This window comes from Pristiophorus japonicus, chromosome 7, assembly GCF_044704955.1.
Source record: "Pristiophorus japonicus isolate sPriJap1 chromosome 7, sPriJap1.hap1, whole genome shotgun sequence".
In the NCBI taxonomy this organism is placed as follows: domain Eukaryota; kingdom Metazoa; phylum Chordata; class Chondrichthyes; family Pristiophoridae; genus Pristiophorus; species Pristiophorus japonicus.
The window spans coordinates 153,031,705-153,051,181 of record NC_091983.1 but is presented as its reverse complement, the minus strand read 5'-3'; the positions used below and the strand labels follow the sequence as shown (position 1 = coordinate 153,051,181).

The 19,477-nt window shown below is 44.0% G+C and overlaps 1 protein-coding gene across 1 annotated transcript in view; it reads right to left on the bottom strand.

Moving 5' to 3' along the window:
• The window catches only part of mchr2a (melanin concentrating hormone receptor 2a), a 48,792-nt gene that overhangs the window by 17,856 nt on the left and 11,459 nt on the right, over nucleotides 1–19,477 (bottom strand). The window contains exons 3-4 of the mRNA XM_070884490.1: nucleotides 12,851–13,045; nucleotides 10,929–11,048 (exon numbers count right to left, since the gene is read on the bottom strand). Coding sequence (XP_070740591.1) covers nucleotides 10,929–11,048; nucleotides 12,851–13,045 — 315 coding nt within the window. The remainder of the gene's footprint in view (nucleotides 1–10,928; nucleotides 11,049–12,850; nucleotides 13,046–19,477) is intronic.

Genomic DNA, 19,477 nt, shown 5'->3' with positions numbered 1-19,477 from the left:
GGGACAAAGGAACAAAGGCCTTTTATCATCTTTCTTCAATGACTGCAATGTCCCAATGCAGGCTGAGCCTTTGGTGAATGAGATGTCTCCAAACAGTTCTCCTTCATTGGAGTTCCGAAGCATGCAACGGAACGACTTGCTTCGGCACACGTGAGAGATCCAGTACTGTGTTCCAAAGTGAATTTGTGACAAATGGTTACAGGGTGCAGAGGACTCTGACCTGTAGTGGTCCGTGACTCATGCCTTGCGAGGGGAAAAATCAGCTCACAACGGGTGCATCTCTTTGCAAAAGCCCCTTATATAAGGATCTGGATTAAGTAGTGATCCTGATTAAGGCTGGTATTGGAACACTAGAACATTAGGATGGTAGACATATCCCAGCTGACCTGGATAGGTTTTTCCATTATGCTGAAGGCAGGTGTCCACCATCTACCTAATGAAGAAACCCTGACATTTGGGATGACAGTTGCTGGACGGTATTCCCTGGGGGCTAGCTTGAGAATATAAACTCATGTATCAGGGGTTCAATGCCTACGTTAATTGCAGGAAGGCCAACAACTGCTGCTAAAGTTCTGCACCTGATGAAACCACGTTCAATGAGGTATATTTATGTTCATGCCATGGTCAGGAGAATGATGGACGTGCAATCAGGAAGCATTCTTTCACACAAAGGGTCGTAGAAATCGGGACTCTTCTCCCCCCCCCCCACCCCCCGCAAAAAAAAAGCTGTGGATGCTAGGACAATTGGAGCTTTCAAGACTAAGATCAATAGATTTTGTCAGGGAAGGGTATCAAGGGATATGGAGCAAAGATGAGTAAATGGAGTTGAGGTCCAGATTAGCCATGATCTAATTGATTGGAGGAGCGGGCTCGAGGGGCTGAATGGTCTACTCCTGCCCCTAATGTTCCTATGTAACTCATTTATTTTATGGCTGCTCACCATACTGCTCAGGAAGAATTCCTGGTCCTGCTCTGTTTTGTAAGGCTTCAAACTCATGGTTGTCAGTTATCAGCAAAGTGGAGGCAAGCAAAGTCTCTTTGGGGTCACATTGGATAACATTCTTGGCAATGAGTGATTGAAACCAACTTGATCTTCTGTGGCAGATTTAGCAATTTGATATTTGAGCCAGGCAGGTTTATAATACTTCAGAATGCTGTTACTCATTGACCAACCAGCCTGACTTATTCAAGATACCTGGAGGAGTAGATCTGTCACTTGGCTCCAGACAACCCTGTAAGCAAAAGTCCTAACTGGACAAGCAGGGGAAGCCCATCTATTCTGTTGCTGGTAAGCTGCATAATGTTAGCTGATGAAACACTGGTAGCATCCATATGCCATTTGAGAGTCCCGAAGCAATCGCTCTTGCAAAATCGCTCCCAGGTTCTCTGTGATCTGGTAAGTGCAGTTTGTCTCTATGGGGAAAGAGTGTACATTCAATTCTGATATCCAATATATGTAGTTTTCTCAATAGTTTGACTTGGAGATTCTGAAGCCTAAAGATAGGTTTTTGTGAGCGTGTCAGGCACTTGGCTAAACAATAAAACAGAAAGAAAAAAGAAAGATTTGCATTTATATAGCGCCTTTCACAACCACCGGACGTATCAAAGTGCTTTACAGTCAATGCAGTACTTTTGGAGTGTAGCCACTGTTGTAAAAATAAATTACGCATAACATTTTTGGAAAAGGAGGACTAGCGGACAGCTAACATAATACCTATATTTAAGAAGGGAGATAGAACATATCCAGGGAACTATAGACCAGTCAGCTTAACATCGGTGGCAGAAAAAATAATGGAATCCCGACTAATGGAAAAAATAGAACATCTAGAAACGAATTATTATTTATGGAGAAAGAGTCAGACTGAACATTGTGAGCTCAAAGTAACGTGTGACCTTAGTCTTTTATTTGCAGGTCTCCAGAATGCCTCTCCAACCTGTGAGGGTTCCTTAAATACCTGTGCTCCCAAGGGATTATGGGATCCCTTGGGACTCCAGGGAATGAGCCCTCTGGTGGCTGTACAGAGCAAATACAAGTTTACATAGAAAACAACACTCCCCCCCCCCGCACAAAGTCAATAGTGTAACTATTTACAATGTGAGTCGATCTGGGATCGTTCTTGCCCTGGTTGATCATCTCGGTGTGAAAGCTGGTGTTGTTGAATCATTTGTTGGGCCCTCAGTGGGCTGCTGTGCAGCTGGCCTTGCTGGGCTAGCTGGTGTGTTGGGTGCTGCTGGACTGCTGTGGATGATGGGTTCTGCTTCGTGGTCAACCGTGGTGCCGGCGGCCACTGGTGTGTATGTTGGAGGATCAAAAAAGGTAGGGTCCAAGGTGGGTTGCTCAGGATAGTCTGTGAATCTGAGTTTGATTTGGTCCAAGTGTTTCCGGTGAATGAGTCCTTTTGGAAGTTTGACCCGAAACACCCTGCTCCCCTCTTTGGCCACGACAGTGCTGGGAAGCCACTTGGGATCTTGTCCATAATTCAATACAAATACAGGATCATTGATTTTAATCTCACGTGACACATTTGCGCTATCATGGCATGTACTTATGTACTTTGGTGAAGCCGCCTGCTCTCCATCTGTTCATGTAGATGAGGGTGAACTAATGAGAACCTTGTCTTAAGTGCTCTGTTCAGCAGGTGGGATCCCAGTGAGCGAGTGGCGTTTCGTATGGTAGCTAAGCAGGACTCGGGATAGGCGATTCTGCAGTGAGCCTTCAGTTACCCTCTTTAAGCCTTGCTTGATGGTTTGCACTGCTCTCTCTGCCTGACCATTGGACGCTGGTTTAAACGGGGCAGATGTGACATGTTTGATCCCGTTACGGGTCATGAATTCTTTGAACTCAGCACTGGTAAAACATGGCCCGTTGTCACTCACCAGGACATCGGGTAGGCCGTGTGTGGCAAACATGGCCCGCAGACTTTCAATAGTGGCAACGGACGTACGAGCCGACATTATTTCACATTCAAACCACTTGGAGTACATGTCTACAACCATAAGGAACATTTTACCCAGTAACAGTCCTGCATAGTTGACGTGTACCCTGGACCACGGTTTGGAGGGCCAAGACCATAAACTTAGCGGCGCCTCCCTGGGTACATTGCTTAACTGTGATCTGGCTATGGCTATGGCCTTCATGAGAATGATCCCCGGGTGCTCACGGTGGAGCTCCTGGACAAGGCCTCTCTGCCTTGCAAGGGCATAACTACTCAGCTGCCCCACATCAGGCAGTCTGCCTGTAGTGATAGCTCATGCATGCGCCTATGGAAAGGTTTGATCTCCTCGGGGCAGGCATCGCGAGCCTCTGCCCAGTCACCGGTTAAGACACATCTTTTGACTAAGGATAACGTGGGGTCGCTGGTCGTCCAGGCTTTGATTTGGCGAGCCGTCATGGGCGAACCTGTGGACTCAAAGGCATTGATTGCCATGACTATCTCACAGTCCTGTTCGTCAGACTCTTCCGTGGTCGCCATAGCCGTAGCCTGTTAAGCGCGTCGGCACAGTTGTCTGTGCCTGGTCTGTGCCTCATTGTGTAATCGTAAGATGCTAGCATAAGTGCCCACCGTTGAATGCGCACTAAGGTGTTGGCGTTTATTGCCTTGCTCTTGGATAGCAGGGACATGAGGGACTTGTGGTCGGTTTCTAATGCGAACTTGGCCCCGAAAAGGTATTGGTGCATCTTTTTGACACCGTACATGCACGCGAGCGCCTCCTTCTCCACCATACCATACCCGCGCTCCGCCCGCGAAAGTGACCTGGAGGCATAAGCAATGGGTTGTAATTTACCCTCACCATTGACATGCTGTGAAACGCACCCGATCCCGTACGTTGACGCATCACATGTAAGAACTAGCTTTTTACCTGGATCAAAAAAAGCCAAGACACTGTTGAAACATAGAAGGTTGCGTGCCTTATTGAAGGCGCGTTCCTGGGTGTCCCCCCAAAACCAATCGCACCCCTTTCTGAGGAGCACATGGAGAGGCTCCAGAAGCGTGCTCAAGTTCTGCATAAAGTTCCCAAAGTAATTGAGTAGCCCAAGAAAGGCGCGCAGTTCCGAGACATTCCGGGGCCTGGGTGCTAGACGAATTGCTTCAGTTTTGGATTTTGTTGGGTGGATTCCATCAGCGGCAATCCTTCTGCCCAAAAATTCAACCTCGGGCGTGAGAAACAGACACTTGGATTTCTTAAATCTTAGACCTACCCGATCCAACCGATTTAGTACTTCCTCCAAATTGCGGAGGAGGAAGTCGGTGTCCCTGCCCGTGATGAGCATGTCGTCTTGAAACACAACCGTCCCTGGGATGGACTTGAGAAGACTCTCCATTTTGCGCTGGAATATAGCAACTGCCGACCTGATGCCGAAAGGGCATCGATTGTACATGAAAAGGCCTCGATGTGTGTTGATGGTGGTGAGTAGCTTAGACTCTTCAGTCAGTTCTTGCGTCATATACGCAGATGTGAGATCTAGTTTTGAGAAAAGTTTTCTTCCAGCCAATGTGGCAAATAAGTCCTCCGCTCTGGGCAGCAGGTATTGGTCCAGTAGGGAGACTCTGTTTATGGTAGATTTGTAATCCCCACAGATTCGTACGGATCCATCAGGCTTCATGACTGGGACGATGGGACTTGCCCAGTCGCTAAATTCCACGGGTGAGATAATGCCTTCCCGCAGAAGCCTATCCAGTTCATGTTCAATCTTTTCCCTCATCACATAGAGCACAGCTCTAGCCTTGTGATGGACCATTCTAGCATCCTGTGTGATGTAGGTTTTAACTTTAGCCCCTTTGAAGGTGCCCACACCTGGCTGAAAGAGATGTTCATATCGACTTAGAACTGTTGAGCAGGAGGTCCGTTCCTCTGGCGACATAGCGTGAACATCATCCCATTTCCAATTTAGTTTTGCCAGCCAGCTTCTCCCCAACAGTGCTGGGAGATCTCCGGGGACAATCCACAGGGGAAGTTGGTTCACCGTCCCTTTGTGTGTGACTGAGAGCATGGTGCTGCCAAGGACTGGGATGATTTCTTTGGCATAGGTCCTTAGTTTGGTGTCGACCCTTGTAAGTTTTGGTCTGTTGCTTTTGTGCGGCCACAGCTGTTCAAATTGTTGAACATTCATGAGAGATTGACTTGCTCCCGTATCCAGTTCCATGTTGATGGGTATCCCGTTGTGTAGGACCCTCATCATTATTGGAGGCGTCTTGTTGTAAGAACAGTGGACATTGATCGTGTTGACCCGCTGTACCTCGGTGTCCCAGGCACTGTCCACACCGTCTTCTGGTCTGCTTTCCGACCCTTCCGATTTGTATACCAGCCGAGCTGCTGTTTTTCTGCACATGCAGGCCAGATGCCCTGTATAGTTGAAATTTCTGCAAACAGCATGCTGAAATCGACACCCCCTTGATGAGTGACTTCCCCCACATCTCCAGCACAGACCGCTTCCATTGTTTCTGAAGGATGAGCTGCGTCTAGCTGATCTCTCTTGAGCTTCTCTCAGTTTGTAGTTGATTGCTCGCATTGTGGGTTGATGAGGTGTGAACGGCCGTTCCTGTGGCCCTTGATGGCTTCTGGCACCACTGCCTGCTGTTGAGGGCCTGCTCTCCTGCCTTTGTCTGTGTGTGGGGGTAGTGGCTTGTTTCACGCTGTGAACCCCTTGTTCCGATGTTTCGTTAGTTGTCGTACCCGCAGTATAGATCAACCTCGTTTCTTCTTCTCCTCCCAAGAATGTCTGTGCGACCAGTGCTGCTGCCTCTAGGGTCAAGTTCTTGGTCTCCATGAACTTTCGGAATATGCCTGCGTGGCCTATTCCTTCAATAAAAAAGTCTCTCAGTACTTCTCTCCTTAGTTCATCGGAGAACTCACATAAACTAGCCAGCCTCCGAAGTTCCGCGACAAAGTCGGGTATGCTCTGGCCCACACAGCGTCTGTAGTTGTAGAACCTGTGTCTGGCCATGTGTAGGCTGCTCGCTGGCTTCAGGTGGTCTCTTACCAGTGTGCTCAACTCTTTAAACGACTTGCTTGCTGGTTTCTCGGGTGCCAGCAGGTCCTTCATTAAGGCGTATGTTTTCGAGCCACAGCTGGTCAAGAGATGGGCTCTTCTCTTGTCTGCCTTATCGTCGCCCAACCACTTTGGTTACAAAGCTTTGCTGGAGCCTTTCTATAAAGTCCTCCCAATTATCTCCAGCGTTATATTTTTCATCTGAGCCGTTGGTTGCCATTCTGTGGATTCTGTGATCCCGTAACTTGTCGCCACTGTAAAGTCCTGTCCCTGCAGTACAGATTCACACGAGACACATGTTGAAGTCAAGGTCACTCAGGACCTGCACCTTTATTTCACAGCTCTCGAATGCCACACTTGCCTGAGATCTGCCTTTACATACCTCTGTGGAACAGATATGCAATGTCTCCTGCAAGTGCACCGCTGGTGGTAAGTTATGCTTGTGGTTACAAGTCATATCTAGTTACAGTCATGTATAGCATGGTAAGATACAGTTGTGTACAGTAGTGTGAGATACATGTCAGATACTGGGCCACCACACGTGGGTTCTGCCTATCACTTTCATTATTGCGATGCCTGGGTGGGTACTGTGGAGGTCATTGATGAAGGTATCTCTGCTCTTCTTGGGAACCACTACACGATTGCCCCACAAAAGGCAGTCTGCCTGTATAGACATTTCATCTTTGCGCCGCTAGAACGGCTTTTTCTCTTCCTGCATTTCCACTGGGACACTGGACCAGCTCCCGTGAAGCACACAGCTTTTGACTCGGGATAATAACGGGTCCTGGCTCGTCCAGTTTTGATCTGCTGGGCAGTGACGGGTGATTGCTCACTCTCAAATGCTTCCATTACCATGGCTAAATCTGCGGGCTGCGCCATTTCCAACCCGTGGTGGGCAATGGCAGCCTACTGAGAGCATCGGCGTAGTTTTCTGTGCCTGGCCTGTGGCGGATGGCATAGTTGTATGCGGACAATGTGAGCGCCCATCTCTGGATGCGTGCCGATGCGTTGGTATTTATCGCTTTACTCTCGGAAAACAGGGATATTAGTGGCTTGTGGTCAGTTTCCACTTCGAATTTTAGCCCAAATAGGTGTTGATGCATTTTCTTTACCCCACAGACACACGCTAACGCTTCTTTCTCAATCATCCTGTAGGCTCTCTCTGCCTTAGACAGACTCCTGGATGCATAAGCAACCGGTTGCAGTTTCCCGAAATCATTAGCTTGTTGCAATGCATGCCCGATGCCATATGACGACGCATCACATGCTGGTACCAAATGCTTACACGGATCATACAACACAAGCAATTTCTTTGAGCATAACAATTTTCTCACTTTTACAAAGGCATTTTCTTGGCTTTTGTCCCAAGCCCATTCATCCTCTTTTCATAGTAAGACATGCAGTGGTTCTAACAGTGTGCTGAGACCCGGTAAGAAGTTCCCAAAGTAGTTCAGGAGTCCCAGAAACAACTGCAGCTCCGACACGTTCTGTGGCCTCGGTGCTTTCTCTATTACCTCCGTCTTCGCGTTCTGTAATAAACAAAATTACCTTTGTGCGTGTTGATGCTGGTGAGGCCCCTCGATGATTCCTTCGGCTCCTGCGTCATGTCGGCTGAAGTCAGATCCAGCTTCGTAAACGTCTTTCCTCCTGCCAGCGTTGCAAAGAGGTCGTCGACCTTTGGTAGTGGGTATTGGTCCTGCAGGGAGAAACGATTGATAGTTACTTTGTCATCACCACAGATTCTGATGGTGCCGTCTCCCTTGAGGTCAGGAACGATCAGACTGGCCCACTCGTTGAACTCGATCGGTGAAATGATGCCATCTCTTTGCAGCCAGTCTAGCTCGATCTCTACCCTTTCTTTCATCATGTATGGTACTGTTCTCACCTTCTGATGGATGGGTCGCACCCCCGGAATTAGGTGGATCTGCACTTTTGCTCCTTGCAATTTCCCAATGCCTGGTTCGAACAGTGAAGGAAATTTGTTTAAGACCTGGGCACACGAAGTGTCATCAGTGTGCGATAGCACTCGGACATCATCCCAGTTCCAGCATATCTTTCCCAGCCAGCTCCTGCCGACCAGCGTGGGACTATTGCCCGTTACCACCCAGAGTGGTAGCTTGTGCACTGTTCCATTGTAGAAGACCTTTACAGTAGCACTGTCGATTATGGGGATCAGTTCTTTTGTGTAAGTTCTTAGTTTTGTGCGAACTGGAGTTAAGACTGGCCTTGAGGCCTTGTTGCACCACAATCTTTTGAAAGTCTTTTTGCCCAGGATGGACTGGCTCGCGCCCGTGTCCAGATCCATTGACACCGGGAGTCCATTTAGTTCAACATTTAGCATTATCGGGGAACAATTCGTGGTGAATGTGTGCACCCTCTGCCTCCTCGGTCTGAGGCTCTGGTTCGTCATGATCCTCCGTGGATCTGTCCTCCTCTGCAACATGGTGGTTTTCAGGTTTATCAAGGTTTGCAGCTCGCCTACGCATACATTGGAGGTGCCCCATTGTTCCAGAGCCCTTGCAAATGTATCCTTTGAATCGGCATGAATGGAAACAATGATCATCCCAGCAGTGCCAACAAGGTGTTAATGGCCTTGCATTCATCACCCTTGATGGTGGACTCTGAGACATCTGCGGACATGCAGCTGCAAGCATGTGTGACCTGCCCTGTAGGTTATGATTCAAAAACAACATCACTTTGTTCACAGTATTTGTAGCATCACTTGTGTGCTGAGAGATTTGCTTTGTATTGTCACTGGTGGCAATGAACGCCTGGGCTATCGCTATGGCCTTACTCAACGTTGGGGCCTCTGCAGACAAACGTTTGCGAAGTATGGTTTCATGGCCAATGCCAAGTCTGAAAAAGTCTCTGAGCATGTACTCCAAATGTCCTTCAAATTCGCAATGTCCTGCAAGGCATCTCGGCTCAGCGACATAACTCTCCACTTCCTGACCTTCAGACCTTTTGTAGGTGTAGAACTGGTACCTCACCATCAGGATGCTTTCCTTTGGGTTCAAATGCTCTCGGACCAGTGTGCATAATTCATCATATGATTTCTCTGTGGGTTTCGCTGGAGTGAGCAGATTCTTCATGAGGTCATACGTTGGTGCCCCACAGACAGTGAGGAGGATCGCCCTTCATTTGGCAGCATTCTCTTCCCCATCTAGCTCATTGGCCACAAAGTATTGGTCGAGTTGCTCCACAAAAGTTTCCCAATCATCTCCCTCCGAGAATTTCTCCAGAATGCCTACTGTTTTCTGCATCTTTGGGTTCACTATCTGTATCTTGTCACCAGTTGTTATGTATGGAGAAAGAGTCAAACTGAACACTGTGAGCTCAAAGTAACGTGTGACCTTAGTCTTTTATTTGCAGGTCTCCAGAGTGCCTCGCCAACCTGTGAGGCCTCCTTAAATACCTGTGCTCCCAAGGGATTATAGGATCCCTTGGGACTCCACGGGATGAGCCCTCTAGTGGCTGTACAGAGTAAATACAAGTTTACATATATAGCATGGACTTCAAAAGGAAAAGTCTTGCTTGACCAACTTCATTGAATTCGTTGAAGAGGTAACAGAGAGAGTAGACAATGATAATGCAGTAGATGTAATTTATCTACATTTCCAAAGGGCCTTTGATAAGGTACCATATAATAGACTAATGAATAATGTTAGAGAATGTGGAATCAGGGGATAAGTAACAGAATGGACAGATAGCTGGTTTCAAGACAGAATGCAGAGAGTGGGGGTAAAGGGTAGCTATTCATAGTGGCAGAAGGTAGAAAGTGGGGTCCCACAAGGATCGTTGCTGGGACCAATGTTGTTCACAATTTATATTAATGATTTAGACTATCGAATCAAAAGCACAATTTTTTAATTTGCAGATGGCACCGAATTGAGTGGGGTGGGGGGGGAGGCAGGGGGATGGGCGAGGGGGAGGGGTGGGGGCGGCAGTGGGAGGGAGATAGTCAATACTGAGGAAGACTGCAACAAATTACAAGAAGATATGAATACATTTGCAGAATGGGCATATAATTGGCAAATGAATTTCAGCACAGATAAATCTGAGGCATTACATTTTGGTAAGAAAAATAAGGAGGTCACATGTTACTTGGAAAATAAGAATCTAAATGGGGTAGAGGAACAAAGGGATCTTGGAGTACAAATACTCAAATCACTAAAAGTAGCAATGACGGTTAATAATGCCATAAAAAAGCAAACCAGGCTCTAGGATCTATTTCTAGAGAGATAGAACTGAAAAGTAGAGAAGTTATGCTAAACTTGTATGAACATTGATTAGATTGCACTTGGAGTACTGTGCACAGTGTTAGTCGCCATATTATAAAAAGGATATAGAGGCACTGGAGAGGGTGCAAAAATTATTTACAAGGATGATACCAGAACTGTGAGGTTATACTTATCAGGAAAAGATGAACAGGCTGGGTCTCTTTTCTCTTGAAAAGAGAAGGCTGAGGGGTAACCTAATGGAGGTCTTTAAAATTATGACATTTTGATAAAGTAGATACAGAGAAAGTGTTTCCACTTGAGGGGAAGAGCAAAACTCGGGCCATTAATATAAGATCAAAGAAATCAAATAGTGAATTCAGAAAAAACTTCTTTACCTAAAGAGCAGTGAGAATGTGGAACTTGCTACCACAGAGAGTGGTTGAAGCAAATAGTATAGATTCATTTAAGGGGGGAAATGGGGCTTGATAAGCATATGAGGGAGAAGGGAATAGAGGATTATGCTGACAGAGTTCGATGAGGAAAGATGGGAGGAGGCTCAAGTGGAGCATTAACGCCGGCATGGACTGGTTGGGCCAAATGGTCTGTTTCTGTGCTGTATAACCTACGTAGTTCTATATAATCCCATGTAAAAAATCAGCTCACCTTTGTTCATTTACTTATTCTGAGTATAACATATATGATTATAACTGATTTACCTTCCAGTTCTCTTGTTTTCCTGATAGATATTCCATGTGTAACATAGAATCAATATGTAGCAAATCAGTATCAGTGGTAAAGGAAAGAAGAAAGAAGTTAAGGTGTGATACAGTGTATACCTGTGGAAGGATCAGAGAGAATATATGTTAATTTTGGCTCATCATTGATCAGCGCTTGAACACTAATCTGGATTTTCTAATGATTGATAAAAATATTGCCTTATTATCCAATTGTTTTGCTTATTGGTAATTGTGGCCATCAAATAAAACCATTCATTAAACAATGCCCAAAATGGCAGCACTGATTTGCTGTGTGGATGAAATGCAGTAATCAATGATAAATTAACAAAACTACTGAACTGTGTTTGGTTTTCACCTTTTTTTTGAGTCAACAGCACATAAAGACAAATTGAAACAACCTTTGACAGAAAAAACAATTCACAAAGTATGACTGTCCTTAAGAATGTGGCTACAGTTATATAATCAGCAGTGAACCACGTTAGCTATATGCTTACATAGAATGGGGCAGGGGGTTTAAAAATGCTTGTAATATTTTTCCCTAACTTGCACTTTCTTTGGGACGTGTTATATTGCACAAGATGAACTGAGAGTGATTCACTCTTTGAGTTATATGGAAACCAATTTGCACGTTAAGGTTGCACACGGTCCATGATGATGTCACAGTGATGCATATTTAAGGACATTTCAGTAGGGGAACTTGATCTCTGTTCAGACTCTTCACTTAACTTTAGCATTGCAGTGAAATGGAAACTGTTCTGCTGCAATGCTAATGTTGGAGTCTACTTGCACTTTACTGAGAAAGGCTAGCAATTGCTACTAAAATTCTCCACCTTCAACGAAGAGAACAATTATATTTTGGGTCCAGTGTGTATCCATGCTACGGTCAGAAGTTTGCTGACAATTCATTCATAGATTTCATAGATGATTTATCACATCATTTAGGAAGAGTTCCTGGTATTTGTTGTCTGCCATGCAAGTGCTTACATCCATGTTTGTCAGTTTTCTATTAACCAACTCATAAGTATCTTGAAGAGGAGACAAATGAGGTCTCTTTAGGGTTGGTTTGGCTCCAAAGCAGATCTCTCGCCATCTCTTCACCTTATTTTTCTGTTGTTCAAATGCCACAATGTTTACATGTTTAAAATGTGGACCTTAATTTCATTATATGTCTATTGTTCCATCCAAATAATAATGTCACACTCTCGGAGCTTAAATGAGATGAATTCTATAGAGCATTATTTAAAAATATAAATCAATGTCATGCTGAAAGTATGATCTTTGAAAATTGTTAAAATCATCAGTGAAAAATGACATACTTAGTTTAGTGAAAGTTTAATGCTGTGTTTAAACATATGGCCCACAGTTCACATTTCAGAAGCAAGAAAGATAAAATCTGTGGGTATTTGAAAAGTTGTGACAGGTTTGTTTCCTCACATAGTATTTGATGTACTCTTATTAAAATGCTATCTAATTCCTTACTGAATAAATTGAGCTTCTACATTAACTTCTTTGCCTAGAGAGTGGTTAGAATGTGGAATCTGCTATCACAGGGAGTAGTTGTGGCGAATAGTTTAGATACATTTAAAGGGAGGCTAAATAAAAACACACAAGGGAGAAAGAAAAAGAAAGATATGTTGATAGGGTTAGATGAAGTAAGGTGGGAGGAGGCTCGTTTGGAGCACAAACACTGGTGTAGACCAGTTGGTCTGAATGGTTTGTTTCTGTGCTGTAAGTTCTATGTAATTTTCAATTCAAAAATAAATAATAAATACTTCTGGATAGTAATGATTACACATTCTGAAAGTTAAGATAATGTAAACCCAATAGTGATTGAAAGAAAAATGTGCATTAACCACTTTCGTTCTAAAGCACTTAGGAGTTTTATTTTAAAATACACTTACCAAAGTATATCCTGGGGTGAAGTCAGATCGAAAGCACAGCTTTCCAAGCCATCCTTAAATGTAATGACTTTCACATGCATCCAGACAGGAAGAACCAATACAAGTGAAATAGCCCAAAGGCACAGATTGATTTTAATGGTTTTTGACCTGGTTCTGAAGCTTGTCAGACGAAATGGATGAACAAGAGCCATGTACCTATGGACCAAATTTCGAGCAGAGTTTCAAAAACTGTTAGACTTTTTTTACAGAGCAATCACTTTTTATATCAGCTTATAGGAGCTTTGTTTATAAATTATATAAAAGGTATACAAATATGTGTGGTTTTACACTCCTACCACTACTATTGAGACTATGTTGTCGGTAAATGCTGCACCAAGAGTTAACTAGGGTAAAGTTAAATTTGGAGAAGTCAGGGTCTGTAAAATTTAATAAGACTGAAAGAATGAGACTTAGAATCACACAGCACAGAAGGAGGCCATTTGGCCCATTGTGCTGGGGCCAGCTCTTTGAAAGAGCTATCCAATTAGTCCCACTCCCTGTGTTCTTTCCCATAGCCCTGCAAATTTTTCCCCTTGGATATGTATCCGATTCCCTTTTGAAAGTTACTTATGAATCTGCTTTCACTACCCTTTCAGGTAGTGCATTTCAGATCATAACAACTCGCTGCATAAAAAAATGTTTCTTCATCTCCGCTCTAGTTTATTACTACACTCACAAATTTGATGAATTCACTTCAGCTTAGCTGCCAGAATCCACGATTATCCCTTTCCATCCCTGGTCTCTTACATTCATTCGAGCCTGATCACCTAAACGACTGGTGTGGTGACCCAGCACTGGTGTAAATTGGAGATGATTGTCAGGAGCTTTGTTATAGATCCTAACCTGTTATATTATGAACTCATCACAGGAATCATAGATTTATATAGCACTCTTCAAAACCTCAGGATGTTCCAAAAAGCTTTAAAGCCAATCAAGTACTTTTGAAGTGTAGTCACTGTTATAATTCGGGGAAAAGTGGCAACCAATCCATACACAGGAAGCTCCGGCAGACAACAATAAAATAATAACCAGACAATCTGCAATTTAGTGAGGTTGATTGATGGATAAATATTGGTCAGAATGTCAGGAGAACTCCCCAGCTCTTCTTTGAATTGTGCTATGGGATCTTTTACATTCATCTGAGAGGGCGGCCTCAGTTTAATTACCCAGAATTTGTGGTTGTAATAAGAACATAAGAACATAAGAAATAGGAGCAGAAGTAGGCCAGTTGGCCCCTAAAGCCTGCTCCGCCATTTAATAAGATCATGGCTGATCTGACCTTAGGCTGCGAAATGGTCAGCTTTCGCCGTCTTTACAACTGTGAATCTGACAGCAACTTCTGGAGCATGCACATGTGCAGTTAAATGCGGAAATTTAGAAGTTGCTGTCAGTCATTTCCTGGAGCCGGGGAAATCACTGAACTTACAAAAACATTCCTTTTTCACTGGAATATCGCTCTTAAACCCCCCACCAACTCCACCCCCCCCCCCCCCCCCCACCGACCCCCGAAAAAGTTAAGCCTTGTTGAATTAGCTGGGTTTTTACTGGCGTAATGAATCATAATTACTGCTGATCAACTGTTCTGGCCCAGAAAAACTGATTTCATATTTGTGGAATGTCAAATTTTTCTATTATGATTAAAAAATGCCCTGGTTTTTAATATAATTGTTTTTGAAAAAAAAGTTTGTTTATGATATTTCAGCTTCCACCTTAATCCCATGTGTATGTCCCAATCTTCATATTGCTCACTATAAAATGATTAAAAAGTGAAAGAAAATCAGTGCATTTTACTTCCTGATTTGCTGTCTGTGAGAATTCTTCAATGTGATTGGTTGCTTAGCCAGCTTGATGATCAAACTGTTGCTAACATTTGGCGTCAGATTCAAATTAATGTTGGGCGAGTTGAAATCGATGCCACAGAGACTGCTAGATCTTTATGGGCAGCTTTCTTCAAGGTCAGTGCCAGGTTCCATCATTTCGCTGCTGACTGCAAAATCCCGGCCAATGTCTCATACAAAAGATGGCATGATTGAGTAGGATTATTGAGTTATGCTTGGACTGGAAAATGACTAAGGTTCCAGAGTAATGATGGGACTCGGCAAGATTGAGAAAAGGAGTCAGTTGCAGAAGGGAAGTTGGTTTGTCAAGTGGGGAGTAATATTTGATTTGATGGGGAATGATTTAAGGATCAATAGCAGAGTAAGAATATGTCAGTTAAGTCGGTTGGAATAGTTTTCCCTGAGAGAAATAGAAGATGGTCATGATCAGGAGCTGAAAGCTTGTGCGGGCATGTTGAGGGCAATTTTTGAGTTGATGGAAAACTGAATAAAATCCTGTGAGGAGAATGTGACATTCCAAAGAATGATAGGGATTTAAATCAAATTGTTCAAACTCACTCTGAGAAAGATGTAGATTACAATACGCTATTGCTACTTGTAACACCTTACATTTACCTCATAATATTCAGCATTAACAATGTGGAGAAAAATAATTTTTTTCAGTTGATGTACAAGTATTTAGTGTGAATGTTCAGTGCTGAAAGTGTTAAAAGAGCGGGCTGTTTTATTTTGATACACAAATTGCACAGGGAAAAGTGATATTAAGCACACAAATGTTCATAGTTTCACATAAATTATTAGAAACACATAGCAGCTAGATCCGGGCCCAGCAGGTACGACATTGGAGCCCAGCGGGGGGCAAAAATCGAGGCAAGCGATGGACGGCATTCGAGCTCAATAGGGGGAAATATTCGAGCCGAGCGGGGGGCAGAGGTCGAGCCCAGCGATGGGTGGCATTTGCGTCCAGCGAGGTACGGCGTTCGAGCCCAGCGGGGGTCGGAGGTCGCGCCCAGCGGGGGGCGGAGGTCGAGACCAGCGATGGGCAGCGCGGCATTTAATATCGGCGTGGTCGTGGCCCAGGGGAGGTGCAACAGAGCTTGGTCTCTAGTCGTCTTAGTCATCCTCGCCACTGGACCAAGACCTAGCTCTGTCAAGCCCGTGTGGTGGCTGGTGTGCAACAGTCACCACACGCTAAAAAAATCCATGCACAGGCATCTTCCACCCCTTTAAGATGCAACTCATTGTAACACCTGTGAGCCCATCTTTTTTGGTGTGAAGAGCGTCATCCTCGTCATGAGTGACTGCCTAGCAGTAGTAGATTAAAAGAGAAAAATAGGTTAAAGTTTCGAGTAACCATCTGACTCTGCACTCGACTGGGAGCCTCACCCACTGGAAGCGCATGTTGAAAATTCTGGCAAGTGCTGTGCATGACTTTCCAAACCACCTTGCTTGAATTTCTGATATATCCTTTCCAATGGCACGGCTCTCTATAGGAATTGCAAAGTCTGGAGATTACCCCTCTGATGCAAAAGTATACTTGAAACATATCTTTGTCCTTCAGATGTTGATCAACCTGCTTCTCACTGTAGCATTTCTGCTTTTACATCAGATTTTCAAAATTAGAGATTTTGTTTTTACCCCGTAAATATTGAGTTCAACTTACTTGAGTTTTTCCTCTATATATCAAATAGTCTTTTGAGTAAGAGGGCAGTCCTTTTTATACACGACTCTTGATGTGGAAATACTTAATAAAAAACATATATGTAAAGAGGAAAAAACAGTCTGATCCCTTAATAATTACCTTCATTGAACCACTCATCTTCGATCAATACCATTAAGCTGTATTCTCAAGAAACTGACATCTAATTTTAATCAATTGAAAAGCAAATCAATAGCTCATGAACTAAATATATAATTGAAACAGACTAACAGACTATGAATAAACTGTCTCTTTGTGTGTGTGGAACAGTGGAGTCTGCAGTGACATCTGCGGTCTTCAATATAATTTGTTTTCAGAACAATGCTAATTACTATGTTTTATAATTCCTTTGGGTTCAAATTTCCCCATGAGTTGCACCGTTTTTTTTGGTGTAACTTGATTTTTCTCGTCTATCTTTTTAGTTGCAAATATGGCCATTTAATTTGTGCCAGTGTAAGTGAGTTAGTTAGGTTTTTTGTTAGGTCAGTTTTTTTTTCAAAAAGGGACATTCCCAGCCACTTACACCATTTATGCCAATTTGGCCAGAAAAAGTTGTACTAAACTAACTGAGGACAGTGTATGTGTCCACTTTTGTTTGGATAGAAAGACCTTAATTACAGTTAAGGAATCGGCGCAAGTAACTACATTTAAAGCACCACCAAGCACCAAACAAAGCACAAAAAGTAATAAGCAATTAATTAACAAATAGGATAGAAGGAACTCTGCACCTAAAGCACCAAGACCAAAGTAATAAGCAATCAATAAATAACACATACAAAAATAGAAGGAACCTTGCCCCTATAGCACCAAGACCAAAGTAATAAGTAATCAATAATATCACATAAAAAAATAGAAGGAACCCTGTACCTAAAGCACCAAAATCAATCAGTAAATAACAAATAAAAAATAGAAGTCCTACCTTAGGGAACACAGCGGGCCGCTGATGAGGGAGCCCATTCGGCCAGGGCTAGGGACATCGTACTTCGGCCCCTCCCACAGCCTGCAGCGCGCGTTTGCAGAAACGGCCTGCCAGGAGCTACTGCACATATGCACAGACTTTAGTGCACATGTGCAGAGGTCCTGGCACTGTTTTCAACACCGGGACCTGGCTCCGCCCCCAATCCATTGGACCACGCTGCGCCACGATGGAGGAGAGGCTGGGGAGTGGCCAAAATCCGGAGGTCTTTTTTCGGCGTGCTTGGAGGCGGACAAAAGCGGCGCAGCTCGTGAAGGCGCCAGAAAAAGAGGTTCGGGAAATTTGGGCCCAATGTATATAAGTTTCTGTTATTATGTAAATTCTCTCTTGTCTCTTGTCTGCATGTGTAGTACGTCTGCTGTCAATAGTGGGGGTGGTGAGTCTGCTCCCAGCTGCCAGGAGCCATCAGTTACGGCTCTTCCCCTTGATTTTTCGTTTCTACATCCTGCAAACCTCTGCGGCAGTCTCCCTACACAGACTTAAAATTGTAGTCAGATACCATCATCAGGACCTGACATGCATATCTAAAGAAGGATCCTGCCAGCTTTGAGTGGGAGTTCTTGCCGTCTGCTCAGGAGACCAGGTTAAAATCTCGGATGGCGGGATCCTGGCAGCTTTCCGGTGGTGATTTTAACTGTCCACCTGCACAGATTGTGCCTGGTGGGCAGGATTAAAATCACTCCCTAGATTTTATCAATCATTATTTCCAGTGCAGAGATTTGTGTCCTGAGAGAACACATCAGGAATTCTGGCATGGAGATCAGCAGGCCCTGCATGATTTTCTGTCTATTAATTTTATTTTAATGCATGGAATATCCTGTGGGACATAGTGTCCTCCACTGCCTGACATATACACAAAACAGTGTCAGGCGAGCAAATTTGGAAAATGTATCATTATTAGTACTTTTTTCAGGAGAGGAAGAGGATAAGCAAAAAAAAACAAATCCTGTGTACACTTATGAGCATTTAGATAATCATCAATAATTCCTCAGAATGGTTCAAGTTCTGTACGTGTCATGATGCATAAAGCATTATTGACAGGAATCTTCACAGTAAATGGATATTAAAATGAAACTATTCACAAGGAAATAGAAATGTAAACCAGCAACACCTAAAAATTCCTAATATTGCATCCTTTATATCCCCATTATAAAATCCTAGCTTATTCTTTCTCACTAAGCACCATAAGCCAACAACAAGTTGCACTTATATAGCACCGATAATGCAGAAAATGTCTCAAAGCTTGAAGCAGAAGCACAATGACGAAATAATTGCCAGTGCAAACTGTGACATTAGTTCACATTGAATGACTCAACAATTTTATATTAAAACTGTAAATGGCACTAAAGTGGTGTAATAACAACATATGAAAGTACATTTTGCACGGTCCTGTGCTGCCAGAAAATATCAAGTAGTTAAGGGCTCACCGCACATGAATTTTCAACTACTGGATTAGATAATATGTGCTAACTGTAGGCAAAGCCCCACTGGTGGTGCACGGCCTCACATAATGTACCAGCATGATCGGCTAATGTCCATGGTGAGAGCCATAGCTATTGTCCTCTTCGAGACCCAAGAAGTTAGCTTTCAAAAGAGAGTGCTAATAGTGATGTGAATCTGCTGTGAATATTTTAACCAGCATGATCTTGGAAAATTGGCTAGGATCAGAGTGGGGGGTGGGTGGGGGGAGGGGGGGCGGTCACACCAGAGGGCACGAGTAACACCCTGACACACTTCCAAGAAAATTCAAGTTAACATATTATCAGAGGCGGTGAAGTTACGGACCTGGAAGAGGGCCTGGGGTCAGAAGGTCAGCTACAGGTTGAATAGGGCCCTGAGATTGTGAACAGTCTGATTCAGCTTGGGACAATGGCTGGAGCGGGAGATTAAATTCGTGTGAGGGTATAGAATTTGCTGCATTGGCCGAAGATGATGGCTTTAATCTTCCCAATGTTTAACTAGAGGAAATTACGGCTTGTCCCTGACTAAATGTCAGACAAGTTGTCTGACAGCACAGAGGCTGTGGAGGGGTCAAGAGTGGTACAGGAGAGGTAGCATCATCATAGGCAATTCCT